The sequence below is a fragment of the Pieris napi genome, chromosome 14, assembly GCF_905475465.1.
Source record: "Pieris napi chromosome 14, ilPieNapi1.2, whole genome shotgun sequence".
NCBI lineage: Eukaryota > Metazoa > Arthropoda > Insecta > Lepidoptera > Pieridae > Pieris > Pieris napi.
Genome location: NC_062247.1, coordinates 4,504,920 through 4,520,654, shown reverse-complemented (window position 1 = coordinate 4,520,654; position 15,735 = coordinate 4,504,920). Strand labels below are relative to the sequence as shown.

Sequence of the window (15,735 nt, the reverse complement as noted above, 5' to 3'; positions counted from 1 at the left end):
TAAATAAAAATATGTAATTTATTTAGCAAATATGAATTAGTTCGCATAACTGCTTCACCGGTTCTTTCCGCACAAACTGATTTAGAAAAGAGACTGCACGAACTGTGACCCCCCTTCGTCAAAATCCAATACGTTTTTCGCATTTGGAAGTCATTCTAAAGTCCATATTCTAATTCGTATCTCAAGTCACATTTTCGTCTTGTGCGCTGTCAAAAATTATATGGTTTGACAGCTCTTGAAACTAGATTTCAAGTTAGGCAACCGATCATGTATCAGGCACAGAAGACTGATCACCTATTTGTCTATTAGAAAAAAATAATAATCACAAAACAATCCAGAAATATGAGGCCCAAACCAAAAAGGTTGTATGTAGCTTTATAACAAATTCATAAGAGTTTTAAAAGAAAAATCGAAATTCACATTTTGAAACTTAAAATCATTGCCTAGTGTTCTAATGATTTTAAATTTATTTATTTATTTATAAATCTTGTTACATGCTAAAGTTTTATGTATTATAAAATGTTATATTAATAAGACATATAATATAATAAATTTTTGCTTTATATTGTGTGCATGGTGTTTACAAGTTATCTACTGATAACATGTTATACTATAGGTCAGTTTCTAAGCCCTAAGCTTAGTATGACTGCCGTATGTCCAATCCAATACGTTTTTGGCATACAAAAGTTAAGAGTTACTGTTTCAGAAACGAGACTTAAGGGGTAACTGTGACTGCCTTATGTCAAAATCCATATATTTTTGATGTATTGGAGTCTGTCTCGAAAGGTCCCTTAGTCTCGACTCTGAATCTTGTAGGTAAAAGGGATGCACTAGTTCTTAACTAAAAACAATTTAAAATAAAATATATTTAAATAGTTTGTTTTTCTTTTGTACTATATAACTAATGAGAATGTTACAACACTATAAGCTAATTCTAGAGTTCTTCATGTGTTTTTGATTTCTTCGAATCACAAGTACATTCAAATTTGGTCTGTGGTACATGTGTCATATTTTCATCCACAGTTATTTCCCCATCGATTCTTTTACTCCATTCCTGTCCAAAAAAAAATTCATTAAACAAAAATAGTTTCAAATGGTAAAGATGCTTCTTTAATTTAATACAGTCTGAAAAGTCGTACAAGTATGTAAATATGTTTGTCTTTGACTTTTTGGGTTAAATCTCACAGAAAACAAAACATATTTTGGATTTCAATGCATGTGCAAAGACCGCTTTAATCCATAATTAACCTTCATTTGTCTACTCAATGCTTGAAAATCAGTTAAAACTTACCGAAAACAAGGAAACATGATAACAGAAGATATGGTGAGGCAGTAAATGGTTGTTTACAAATTTTCTACCATTTTTGGCAATTTTGTAAGCTTCAGCATCATTTTCTTGAGCCCAAAGAATTTGTTTCTTCAAATCTGAAAGGTCTCTAGCTACTGGTACATAATGAATCCAAGGTTTCAATTGGCTATAGAAATGTTCATAATATGGTGAATCTTGTTTTAAAACTAATCCACCCCCGGCCAAAAGGTATGGCAGTCTATATGCAGCTACAGTACCATCTATGTTAATTTGATATTTGTACTATAAAAGAATTATAAAAATACATAATTTGTAACAATATAAAATGGCTCAGAATAAAGATGGTTTGAAAAATTAAAAGATCAAATTTTCTCTTAAAAAATGTGGTCATATTGTGGCTGACATATGATTCATCTGATCATTGAACCTATTATCATCAACATAATTGACCTCAGTTAATATTTAACTGACAACAGTCTTCTTTTTTTAAGTTAAAAAAAATATAGATAACATTTTGTTACATTTCTACAAATTTAGCAATAAATATAAATTACATTTATTACTGGCCCTTATGTACAATCTTTCCTTCAGATGAAAAAAGCATATGAACTTAAGTTGTAAGTCATCCTTAACAAAACATGTTGTTTAATACTTACATCAAAAAACTTAAAGAAAGATATATGGGGCAACTTTGGACCATATTCAGCTTCCTTATCACGAAAGAAAAAAAAGTTTGTGAGTGAAGCATTAAATAAATCTGGATTTGCTCTAGCAATGTCGATCAGCTTTAATCTTTCAGCTCGAGAGTCCCTGCCTCTCCAGAAGGCACGTGGCTCACGTTGAGACCATATCGGGTCAACATTTCCTTGCACAGACAAAATATCTAATGTGACCCTGTAAAGCAACAGTAACAGAATTTAATTTTTTTTTTTAAAAATTGCAAGCATTCTTAAAATAAATGGCCAACAAAAATACAAAATATACCTCCCCATATTTTCTAAGCTTGATTCTGTGATATCATAAGTTGGCATTACTATGTCAATTGAGTCATTTCTTCCACACCATGAAAAAATTGGTAAGTTTTCATCACCCTTTCTAACCAAAGGCCAATCACCCAAGTTTATCACAAGTTCCATATCCGGTAGAACAACTTTCCTTGTAATGGCTAGTAAAATGTTATCAGCAAACATATTAAAACCAATGTGTTTTCCATAACATTCTCTATAAATCTCATTATTTTTTATAACATAGTGACAAAAACTTGTGCTCTCTGGATTATGGTATAATTTTATTATCTTTTTGATTGCATTTCTTATTTTGATCTTATTGTAGGGAATGAGATCATTTTGTATTTGCTCATAGGTGGTAGGGCAGTCATTGTTTAATAACCATATATTTAAGTCTTTTTCGGGGCACACACACTGATCTGGTAGAATTGTTTCTAAAAAATATTAACCATTAATGTTTGAAATAATTTGATTGGAGTTTTTGATAACTTAGATTATGAAAGAATTTCTACACAAGTAAACTTGAAGAATATTCATTAAATTTCATTAACTAAATAATAGCAAACCTTTTATTACAATAGGCGAATTTTTTATGTGTTTACTTTTGTAATATACATTAATAACCAGTTTTGAACACTCTTCATACACTTTGTATCGTACTATAAATGTTCCATCCTTTCTATCTAGTACATTAGACCATATTCTACAGTGTGATTTTTTAAGAGAATTTCCAGTGATTTCTACTGCTACCTGGTGGCCAAACTCACTGGTATACCTAAACGCAAGAAGTAATTAGCAGTAAACACAACAATACTGACTATGAAAATGATGACTCTTTAGAAATTATCCTACTTACGATTCCTCATTTAAATGGGTAAAGTTTATAAAAAAATATCTTGCCGGCAAAACTACTTTGTGAGGTTGTAGACCTGGTCCGTATATAGATATATTTTCAACACATGTAACGTAACATACAGTAATGCTTAAAAATACAATAAATCTAGTTAAAACATAATATGGTAAAAACATGATTACATTATTCGTACGATTAGTACAAAGCTTTGTAGCTAATGTGATATCTCAAACGGTTTTAGGAAATAGGAATAGCTTATAGCATAGCATTAAGAAAAATAAACAAACGTAAACCACAGAATGTTAATTATAAATTTTGAAAGTAATCTATATAAGACCATGTCAAATTGACATTATTGTCAACGCCGGAAAGTACAGTGGTTATTGTGAATCTACAAATCTTATATCTTTACAAAAAAAAACTTACAAATTAATTATCTATTTATATTAATGATTAATGAAGGTTTTTTATTACTCTAAAATCTTAACTTAAAATATATTTTTCACAAGGAGGGCTATTGGGTCATAACAATGGCTACTTCTAATTTATACTTGCTGTGTAAAGCTATGAATAATTTAAGGTTAAGATTTATATTTACTCCTACTTTAATTTAATACAACTTTGTTTTTACTTCATTGTTTTTTTTTATCTTAACTTATAAATTAAACAAGGCATTACTTTTATATTTACCTTTTACTTGATTTGCAGGGTTAATCATATAGTGAAAAGGACTGGCCATTATACAACTTTAAGAAAACCGAAATATCGTCCCCCATACTGGTTCATGCCTAAAGAGAGAGTAGTGAGTACTTTAAAATTATTATGCATCACTATAAGAATTATAACCTATGAAAGATGTTTCATGTATAGTTCCTGACTAAATCATAAACAGGAAAGTTTTTTATAAAGAATATTCAATGAAATTATGATTGTAAACTCTGGCTTATTAAAATAAAGTTAATATTATCCAGGTGAGTGAAGACATGTTGACACAAGAAAACAGGGATTTTCTTGAAGAAGTAAAACAAGATAAACAAGTTTTGCAGAATCAAATAGAATCTCCTTTGGCAAATGTAGAAATACCACAGGCAACTGAATGGACACCATTTACAAGGCGAGTTGGATTAATTGCACGAAAAATAGGAAATTATCCTCTTTGGACTAAGGATGGTAAAAAGTTCCAAACAACTCTACTACAGGTATTGACTATACTTTTCTTAAAATGTTCCCTTCTTTTTTTATTCATAAGCATAAATAACCAATTTTTTTAATTATAGGTGGTAGACAATCATGTTATTAAATATATCCCTCCTGAGGAGTTTAACCCAATGAAATCAGATAAAATGAAAAAAGAGCCCTGGAAAGAAAAACGAACTCTGGGTTGCCTATTGGTAGGATCTGAAACCATAGATCCCAGCACTGTCACTAAAGACTATTGTGGAATGTTCACTAATGTCGGAATGTTGCCTAAGAGACACCTTTGCCGTTTTATGGTATCACCACATGCTCAATTACCAACAGGGACACCATTGTATGCTACACATTTTAGAGTTGGTGACTGTGTAGATATTCGTGCCAAAACGTAATTATTAATTAATATATTATTATACCTTACTAGTATAGGAAATCCCATACAGAAACTTTATTACTGATGCAGAAATATTTTGTCTTGTTTTGTTTTCTGAATCAGGCACGTAGATAAACACTTTTTGTATACTTTAAAATTTTATCTACCAGTTTCTTTCCAAATAGATACTAATGTTTATAAAATGTATGTAGTCTACTCATTTGTAGAAAAAATTACAGATGTAACCTTTTATAATATCTTCTTAAAATGTACTAGTGTTTTTCAAGGGTAAGCAAATGGAAAGTTAACCTTAGCTTTGCATTGCTTGCGGGCCCAAAAGCAGCAGGCATACTTATTGAAATCTCTTTTAGTATTGACCGAGGATTTCAAGGAGTTGTAAAAAGATGGGGATTCAAGGGAATGCCTGCATCTCATGGTGTAACTAAAACACATAGAAGACCAGGAAATATTGGTGCAGGTGGTGAAAAAGCTAGAGTTTGGCCTGGTACTAAAATGCCTGGACATATGGGAAACAGGTGAATTATACATGCCATAAAAAGTAAAGTCAGTGTAGCACATTAGAGTTTTGCAGTAATAAGTGTTAAATATTTTAAATATATAACAATGTTTTAGTTTAAATTAATTAAGACCAAAACATGTACCTTACCTTTCTGATAAGTTTTTAGCTAAGCTTTCAAGGCTGTTGTGGAATTGTGTTTAGACAATATCTATGTAGGACATAAAAATCAGAATAAAGTCATGCACACAGTACATCAAAGGTTTTACATTTGTTGAAATGTAATATTAAAATGAACATAATATTTTTTTCAGTTGGAGGATTATTAGAGGTGTAAAGGTCCTACGTGTAAATACAGAACACAATGTTTTATGGATGTTGGGAGTAGCAATACCAGGGGAAACAGGTGCAATGTGTTATTTGTATGACACGGTATTGCCGTTAAAGAAACTTAAAACACCACCGCCATTTCCAACAAATATGCATGTCGATGGTTTGCCATTGGAATATTATGATGAATCAATTCATTCTTTTGAACAACCTACTATTAAATTTGAGGAGGCATAAACCCTAACAGTAGAATATTAGAATCGTGTAAATACTTAATAAACATATAAATACTAAACAGTTTAATTTCTTTTACAATACCAAATACCAAGTTAAATCATTATTCAAATTTCCAATTAGAATAAATTTTAATAGTGTTAATTAAATGCTAACAATAAGTAAAAGATGTGAAGATTGCTTCTAAGTAATTTAATAAAATTTGTATGAAATGTATGAGGATAATAGGTTTTTAGAAAAAGAAACACCAACTTTAATTCATAAAATGTATCATATATATAATATTCATAAACACTATCAAGGATGATTCAGAACCTATAAATAGAATTACTACAAGTAAAACCTTATTATAAAACTAATTGTACCTAATTTAAGTCATACTACTACAAAATCATTCACAAATAAACCACACATAACACTAATACCTAAAGTTAATCATAATTCATAACATTACATACTAAAACTAAAACAGTACAATTGTAAATACTTACTGTTGGTTAGGGGGTTGGAAACTGTAACCTGGATATGGTTGGGCTCCTGCAGGTGGGGGTGCTCCGGGAGCTGGAGCTCTGGCATAAGGATAAGGCGAGGGTGGATACTGGCTCGGAGGATAGCCTTGCTGATAAGCATGAGGAGGATAACCTGCTGCTGCTGGAGGATAGTTTTGTGGATTTTGAGGATATGAGGATTGCGGGAGCGGAGCTGTAGAAACTGGTGGAGCAGGACTTCCTGGCTGAGAAGAAGGATTTGAATATGGAGGTTGGCTTGCAGGAGGATAAGGTGATGGTTGTCCAGATGGAGGGTATTGTTGACCAGGAGGAGGTCCAGATTGTGGTGGCACACCTGATGGGGCTGGGGCTGTTGATGGTGGATTGTTGCCATGTTGGGAACTTGAATTAAAGGTTGGTGATTGGGCTGAAGGAGAGCCATACCCAGAACTAGGCGGATTTTGTGAAGTATAACCACTAGGGGGTGGCTGGGGTGATCTATTTGGCTGAGAGACAGGAGTTGAACCATACCCTGTAGTTGGTGTTGTATTTTGAAAAGATTGAGATTGATATGGTTGCGGTTGAGATGTAGTAGCATTATATGAGCTTACACCAACATTTGGATAGTTGGGACCAGACTGTGGTGGTGGATATGCTGAATTACCAGTATAATTTGGTTGACTAGGTCCTCTCACTGGGTAGGGAGAACCAGCTGCAGGAGGATTACCTGGAGGTGGTGCATAAGGTTGCTGTCCAGAAGATGGTGGGTAACCAGGTCCTGGATGTGTTGATGGAGGATAGTTATTTGGGGCTGTAGTTATTGGTGGTCCATATGTAGAATTTGGAGGATATCCCTGAGGTTGTTGTCCCGGATTAGGCGGACCATATCCTTGTGCAGGTGGACCATATCCACCTTGTGGTGGATAAGCCCCTTGATATTGTCCTTGATACTGATTTTGTGGGTAAGGTCTTTGCCCATATGATTGAGTTGGTCTTGTTGGAGCTGTAGATACTCCAGAAGGTGGCCGGTACTGCTGCTGTGGGGAACCAGGACCTTCACCACCACTGACTGGAGGATTAACTCCACCTTGGGGTACATTCCCCGTTTGAGCAAGTTGATGAGGAGGCTAAAAATAAATGGGTAAGATTCCACTGTTTTATAAATTGCTTATTGATCATCTTAGTTAAACAATGCAATGTGGTCAATACAATATTGTGATTAATGAGTTATATTTGATATTGACAATTAAAGTTATGTAGAGAAGCAAATGTTTTTTATAATCACTTTCAGAAATCAAACTTTTGTGTTTATGAAATTATTTTGAAATACATCAGTATTTTGTTACAATAGTTTCATAAATTGTCTAATAAAAATAAATTACAAATCAAAATCCAACAACACTTTCTTTGGGCAACATATTTGACATGGTTGACCTAAAACTTGTTTCTAAACATCTACATGTTGTTTCAGAAATATATCTAAATCATGGTTCACATTGAATATATGGCTTTTGTTTTGTTAACACATAATAACCATAAAGATGCTTACCGGTAAAATTTGTTGAATATTTTGATTAGCGTCCGCCACGGACGCTAAGTAAACTAGATTCCTGTGTAATACTTGTTGATATTGGTGGCATTCTACCAGCTGACCCTTTGCTTGATACTCTTGTATGGTTTGTATCAGATGAGCATTTTCATCTAACATTTTCTGAATCTGTGCCGGGCTTAAGGGCGGACGATTACCGCGCGGTGCAAAAGCTACAGACATTTTATGCTCTAGAGTCTAGATGGAATCTTACCCTTCGTAACTTGGAAGAATCGGATATTTCGTTCAAAAAGAAATTTTACAAGCAAAATGTCCAAATTCCTTAGTTACTTAAAAAATCACTTATAAGAAAAACTCTTTGGTATATTAAATCGTATAAAATTATTTGATTCTCAATGAAACTGGATCGTTCTTAGTTGTAACTTGTATTTAACGAGATCTAAAGCTTATGAAAATTTACAAAAGCTCTCATTTTCATGACTGGACTGAGTGTCAGTGAGCCGGGCAGGGGAAGGCGCAGGCCGCAACTCGCAACTTTAAGGCACAGACTAGAGACTAGAGAGAATAGTCGCGATTCACGCCATCACAGACTAGTTCCATAGAAAGGTCACTAATGGTAAGGCAATTTAAAAGGGCCTCATAGCCTAGCGGTCTTATTAAGTGGCAGCTCGGTGAGGGTTACCGGGTTCGATTCCAGGTTCGAGGGCAAGTTTTAATTTAATTTAAATTTGTTCTCAGCCTTTGGGAGGGTTGTGCGGTACCGGGCGAGTGCTTAAACCGTACATGGAGGGCACGGTCGAATTTCTAAGGCAAGCAGTGAGCTACCTAAGAAAGGAGACTGTGAAGGTTTAGAACGTAGCAATACGTTCTAGGCCGAGGATGGCAAATTACAAGTGCGAATTATAAAAATCTTATACTTGACGCTGGCTAATGCACAAACCGTGTCAGGACCATAAAAAAAGGCACTTTAATTCAATGAATTTATAAGTTACTACACCTATAACTTATTAACTAATTGCTGGTAAAAACATTTAACTTTGTAATATTTTAAATAATCTAGTGTATTTATTTCATAATACTTACCATAACTGCATGTGTTCTTAAACAGAAAATTATTTTTGTGAGACTTAATATATAAATTAGTCCCATTGCGCTGTGTGCATACTTTGTTGATTGCCACCATGGTGTTTTTTGATAGACTAATTGTAGTGGCGATAATAATTTGTGTTTTTATCATAAGTATATTCGTTTTTACTTCAATCTAAACCTAAAAAAATAAATATGTTATAAAGTCTGGCTATTGAAAGAAGATAACGAAAAAGCGCGGCAAATTAAAAAAAATTAGTATGGTATCCCTAAAAGTTTTATATATCTTGTGGATTAACCTACTTGATACTTGATTTTATTATTAATTTTTACATTGATTGTAACTGTATTTCTATGAAATTAAATACTATGGGTATTTAATATTTAGTCTTTTACTATTGATACTTAAAATGACTCTATTAACTCTATCAACTTCTTCTTCGGAATAATCAAATCCTGCGAAAGAAACGAAATATTCTATCAAATAAAACTAAGTTTAGGCTATTATACCTGTTAACTATTCGGAAAAAACATATAATACAAATAAAAATGAGTAATTGCATGAAGTATCAAGACTCATAATCATACTAACCTAAGAAATTCAATGACATTCTGTGTTGCCATCCGAAAGTTTTCAAATAATTCAATTATCTTTTTTCATTAGCCAGAATCAGTATTTGTCACAAAAAAGATTTGGCCGTCAATAATTATAATACATTAACGTACTCATAATATTTAATCGTTGTATTTGTGGCGTATCGTAGATACGCACTAAAATGTACATACTCTTTTGTGTAGTTTTTTCTATAAGATTTAACATAAGGATAGGACACTAAGAAAAGAAGAAAGTGGACGTCACTCAGAACAGACTTTTAAGACGAGCGATATTTATGTTTCTGCCCTTGAGCGTTTCTATGTGAATATAAATTAATTACTGTGGTATGTGAAGAATAAACCAATGAACAAAGATAAAAATGGGTTGTGATTTATAACAAGTTAGAGCATCCCATATATTTAAAAATTAAATAAACATTTTCTATATTGTGTTTCTATTGATAAAAAAAGTTGAAAAAGTACAATACTACCCGAAAGAAAACTTTTGCCAACCTACGTAAAATAAAAGATGACAAACATCATTTTAACTAAGTTAGGATGCCATTAGAAAATAAAGGATCAACATATTCCTTCGTTTGCTGATGTTGTGCGTTTTCCAATTACAGAGCATAATGCGACTCAGTGCCGCACAATGCCGCATAATGCTGAAGCTTAATTGGAACGTGAATTAGTTTTCAAATGCATCAGCAGAGTGCGCTAAGTCAGTGTTGAAAAAAAAAAAAAATGTTCTGAATAGAGTTAGCAACCTCATTAATTTATTAATAATGTTGTTAACAATAATAATTGGTTGAAAACATTTAAAAAATCAAATTATTTTATTAACATTTTTTTTACTGAAATAAGAGAAAACCTTTAAAGAATATAAGGTTTTAACAAGCTAAATTAACAGTAAAATATTTAGTTTCATGTAAGAAGTTTACATCATTTACGTTTTGAGTATTTTTTTAAAAATGATTTCTAAAAAAATTATATACTTTTTCAAAACCATTGCAATGTTTACAAAAGTATAATCCTGTAAATTAAATTTGTTTACAGATCCGAATTTTAAAATAAAATTGTATTCATATTTTAAATGTGGAATATAAAAAAAGTAACTATTTATACCTTCATCCATACTTATATTTTTTTTTTTTTTTTTAGTAATTTTTTAATAACTTTAATTATTTTCAAAATCTACGAGGAAACGAAAGCCTTACAAATTTTTCAACAATAAATAATATTTACTAACGAAAATTTCGATAAATGCCAACTTAAAGAAAAACACTGGTAAATTTTCTGTCACTGTGTTGGTATTGATTGCGAGAAGCAAGCGAGAGCATAAGTTTTGAGAGTGCTCAATTGTGCAAAGCGTTGTTGGAGTTGGAACATTCAACGTTGAGCATTATGCCGCATAATGCGCTCTATTGCTGTAATTGGAAAACGCACTTAACGTGGTTTCTACGCTTTAGGTCTTCTTCTTAAGCTCGGCTCCGTTCATATTAAGATTTTAATCTATGGTCTAACCTTACAACATTCTTGTATTCTTAAATTAGTCTGTGGTTATAACTTTCAAATAGGTACGGATTCTGGCGGGAACCTTGAAAAAGCGCGGTTGTCTTTAAACTTTAATTTTAATTTTTTTCTATAAATAGTGATTTTTTTATAGTTTAAAGTGATTTTAAATATTGCTATTAGCTGCTGAAAAGCACAATAGCAATGGAGGTAAACGAGGGGGGCGGGTCTCACCCGCCCGCCTCAATAAAACGGCCAAGGCCTACGGATGAAGGAGGAGGCGTAGGCGCTGGACGATCGGACTGCGGCGATGAGCGAGATGCGTATCTGCCCTATTACAAACCGAACTATAAAAGACTTTATCCAGAAAACTCAACCAACACAGACTTTAAAGTGTATGTGGAATCCACAAACGACGATAGATTGGGCAACAAGAGCCCTATATATTTAAATCATATTTTCGCAATGGACATAAAAGGTGTGACGGGCATTCAGAGGGTGAATGCCAATAAAATAGCAGTATTATTCAAGCAGTATAATACGGCAAATAATTTTATTAACAATACCACTTTTCTGACAAAATATGAAATGAAGGCGTTCATACCGGCAGCGCAAATTGAAAAAACCGGCATAATTAGATTTGTTCCAGCGAACATCTCTAACAAAGAACTATATACTAGACTTTCTTCGATATATGAAATAGTGGCAATAAGAAGGTTTACAAAGAAGGTAGGACAAGAGCGCATTGCATTGCAAACTGTAAGCATCACTTTCTTATCTAATGTACTGCCTAATAATGTACAATACGATCTATTCTCGTACAGAGTTTTCGAATACATTCCACCTTTACTACAGTGCTATAGGTGTTTTAAATTTAATCATTCAGCTAAGATTTGTAATGGGAAACAAAGATGTAGTATTTGCGGAGGTGAACACTTGTATAAGCAATGTGATAAACCAACTGAGATCAGCTGCATAAATTGCAGTGGGCCTCATCTTGCGATTTCTAGATTATGTCCTATCAAAATAAAGAAGATTAGTGAAAAGAAAAGCAACATTTCTTATGCAAGTGTTGCCTTAACAAAACAAGTTACCACCAATGAAACAGATTTCCCTCCACTCCCTCCACCAAAACCACAACTTGTAAATAGTAATGTTATTGTAAATAAGTCGGATGTAAATAAAGTTAAAATAGTCCCTTCTAAGGACCTTAAAAATCTAATAATTTCCAACAACGATGTACTTATGGCCCTAGTGCAGACGTTGGTGGAATTAGCCAATAAAGATGACAGTACACCCACGAATATGAAAACTATAAAAGATGCATTATTAAAAAATTTAACATAATGGATTGTGTAGGGCCTAGTTCTACACAATCCAAGCTACGTATTGTTCAGTTTAATATTCAAAGTGCAAATAGTAAAAAACCTTTATTAATTCAATTTTTAAAACAACAAAATATTGATATTTGCCTTCTAAATGAGACATGGTTTAAAGATAATAATTTTAAAATACCAGGATATAATATTTACAACAAAAATTCAAACAATGCACATAATGGAGTTGCAATACTAATAAAACCATACCTTAAGTATAATATATTAAATACTAGATTTTATGAAGATATACAAACAGTTGGTGTATCTGTATCAACTGGACATAGTAGTTTAACAATTCTCTGTATATACTGTCCACCATCAAGTGGGCGTATACGATTTAATAGACTCCGTTACATTATTAATGATTTACCAAAGCCCATATTTATGAGTGGTGACTTTAATGCTCATCATATTGCATTTGGTTGTCAGTCAACCAAAAGTAGAGGTCAGGAGTTATTTAATTTAATTGATGACTTAGATTTGTGTATTTTAAATGATGGTAGACCTACAACCTTAAATCGCCCTAGACAAACTGCTTCTGCCATTGATGTAAGCTTCATTAGTGGCAGCCTCGCACCACTATGTGAATGGTCTGTACATGATGATACAATGGGAAGTTACCATTATCCAACAATAACAGAGATTTCATTAGATATAGATAAATATCATCTCAATTCCCCTGTAGATAGGTTTATATATAAAAGAGCTGACTGGGAAACATACACAGATCTTTCAAAAACAATGTTTAATGATTTGATACTTCAATCACATGATCCTATTTCAACATATAATAATTTCTGTTCTCATTTAGATACTCTTAAAGAAATGTCAATTCCAAAGCTCACTAAAACAAATACTTTCATAAGCAGACCACCATCTCCTTGGTGGAATTGTATATGTGAACAAAGTGTTATTGCTTCATATAATGCGCTAAAACTATATAGAAAAGAACCTACTATTGAAAATTATATTAATTACAAAAGAAAAGATGCCCAGAAAAAGAGAACAATTTCAGAACAGAAAAAAATTGGATGGAATAACTTATGTAACACTTTTAATAGAAATACTCACATAAGTAAAATTTGGAATTTATTAAAAATGTTCAAAGGCATAAGACCTAAGAATAAATCATATACAGATGTGTTTATATCTCCACTCTTGGATAAATTATCAGATAATAGCAACTTAATTGAAGTAGATCAACTGAACATTGTTTTTGAAATCAACAATGATAACCCAAATTCAAAATTTTTACTGGATCCATTTTCATGGTCTGAATTTTTAACAAGTTTGCACTCTAGACGAAATACAACTCCTGGCTTAGATGATTATCCTTACATTGTAATTAAAAACTTAGATGTTTCTGCCCAAAAGTTGTTTCTTAACATCCTCAATTTGCTTTGGAGTAATAAATGTATTCCACAGTCATGGAAAACACAATGTGTTGTCCCAATACTTAAGCCCGACAAATGTCCTGAGTTTGCTAGTTCTTATAGACCAATTTCCTTGTCATCCTGTCTTGGTAAAATATTCGAAAATATGGTGAAAGTCCGTCTCGATTGGTATGTTGAATCTAAGTGTTTCATTCCACCTATACAATTTGGCTTCCGTAGAGGGCGTAGTAGTGCAGACAGTTTCACCTCTTTAATCTCTGACCTGAAAAATGCAAAACATAGAAAATTAAACACAGTTTGCGTATTCCTAGACGTTCAAAGTGCTTTTGACAGTGTTGATCCTGGTATACTAGTTCAAATCATGTCTAGGTTGGGTGTGCCCGGGCACTTATGTAAGTGGATTTTTAATTTTTTGAACAACAGAACAATCTATGCTAGGCATAACAATATTCTATATGGACCCAAATGTGCCTCGAGAGGTACAATGCAGGGTGCCACACTATCTCCATTACTGTACAATATATACACAAGTGAAATTTGTAAATATGTAAATAATAGGAATGTAAATATTTTACAATTTGCTGATGACATTGTATTATACAGTAGTAATTACAACTTAGAGATTGCAATAGATAATATGAACAAATCCTTATTTCAACTATTACAATATTATAATTATCGTTTACATTTAAAAATTAACCCATCTAAAAGTAGTGTTATGTTTTTTGGCAATGAAGCCTCAAATTCAAATATTATTTACAATAATGAAATTATAAATAGAGTCACTTCAAAGAAATTTTTAGGAATAATACTAGACCCAAAACTAACTTTTGAAGAACATATTAAATATATATCCAAAAATGCTCACAGAGGACTAAATGTTATCAGATCACTGTGTGGTGTAACATGGGGTGCAGACCCTAAAATATTGTCAATATTGTATAAAAGTATTGTTAGAAGTCACTTAGATTATAGCTCACTCGCTTATATGAATAGTTCTCATGTAAATAAATTAGACATATTGCAGAATAAGGCTTTAAGAATAATATCTGGTGCTATTTGCTCAACTCCCATAAGGGCCATGGAAGTTGAGACAAAAGTGATGCCTTTGATTTTGAGGCGAATCTTACTTGCTGAAAGATACTGTCTCAAATTAATAGCATCAAACAACACTCAAGTAATAAACAAAATTGTACCTTATATAGATAGATCCCCAAGAAGACCATTAACAACAGCACAAGGTCTAATATGTGGTAATTCTCCAACAATGTCCGATATATTTCTGGAAATAGACAATAGTTTTTCTAAAATTAGAAAACAGTGTCCATGGCCATGTTACTCTTTCTCTTATCAGTGTATTTCACATCCAATTAATGTAGTCCATCAGACAATAAACAATAATTCGGAAATGCTTCAATTTTTGGAGGAAAATACAATGTACTATGTTATCTACACTGATGGGAGCAAAGCAAGTGATTATGTACATGCTGCTCTATATGATCCACAAGCAAAATTTTCTTCAAGTTTTATTCTGCATGAACCCTGCTCTATATTTACGGCAGAGGCATATGCAGTGTATCAGGCATTAATGCGTATTCGCGAAATCAATAATATTAAATATTTTTTAATAATTTCTGATTCCTTGAGTTTGATAACAGCTTTAACTACCCTTACAGTTAAATTCAAGTCTAATTATATCCTTTACTTCATTAAACAAATAATTCAACAATATCACAATAACAAAATTCAAATTTTCTTTCTATGGGTACCTTCCCACAAAGGTATCTCTGGCAATGAAATGGCTGATAAAACTGCATATGAAGGAGTTAATGCTGTTGACGTTAGAAATACAATGAATGTTCCTATGTCCGATTACTTGCAATGTATTGACCAGAATATTCAAAATTTGTGGTTAG

The 15,735-nt window shown here is 32.5% G+C and overlaps 3 protein-coding genes across 3 annotated transcripts; 1 reads left to right on the top strand and 2 right to left on the bottom strand.

The window, feature by feature from the left end:
* Positions 1 to 847: 847 nt before the first annotated feature.
* On the bottom strand, positions 848 to 3,424 carry LOC125055985 (protein O-glucosyltransferase 2-like). The gene is made up of 6 exons (XM_047658788.1): positions 3,173 to 3,424; positions 2,883 to 3,091; positions 2,294 to 2,750; positions 1,966 to 2,203; positions 1,292 to 1,591; positions 848 to 1,054 (listed from the first exon to the last, which is right to left on the bottom strand). The coding sequence occupies exons 1-6, from the start codon at positions 3,343 to 3,345 to the stop codon at positions 935 to 937; spliced, it is 1,497 nt and encodes a 498-aa protein (XP_047514744.1). The 5' UTR covers positions 3,346 to 3,424; the 3' UTR covers positions 848 to 934.
* A 168-nt stretch (positions 3,425 to 3,592) lies between these two features.
* Positions 3,593 to 5,878, top strand: LOC125056121 (39S ribosomal protein L3, mitochondrial). Its single transcript, XM_047659074.1, has 6 exons — positions 3,593 to 3,749; positions 3,878 to 3,971; positions 4,141 to 4,368; positions 4,447 to 4,751; positions 5,108 to 5,272; positions 5,568 to 5,878. The coding sequence occupies exons 1-6, from the start codon at positions 3,700 to 3,702 to the stop codon at positions 5,818 to 5,820; spliced, it is 1,095 nt and encodes a 364-aa protein (XP_047515030.1). The 5' UTR covers positions 3,593 to 3,699; the 3' UTR covers positions 5,821 to 5,878.
* A 367-nt stretch (positions 5,879 to 6,245) lies between these two features.
* Positions 6,246 to 8,371, bottom strand: LOC125056060 (basic salivary proline-rich protein 2-like). Its single transcript, XM_047658928.1, has 2 exons — positions 7,855 to 8,371; positions 6,246 to 7,432 (listed from the first exon to the last, which is right to left on the bottom strand). Exons 1-2 carry the CDS (start codon positions 8,074 to 8,076, stop codon positions 6,305 to 6,307), a joined length of 1,350 nt encoding a protein of 449 aa, XP_047514884.1. The 5' UTR covers positions 8,077 to 8,371; the 3' UTR covers positions 6,246 to 6,304.
* Positions 8,372 to 15,735: the final 7,364 nt, after the last annotated feature.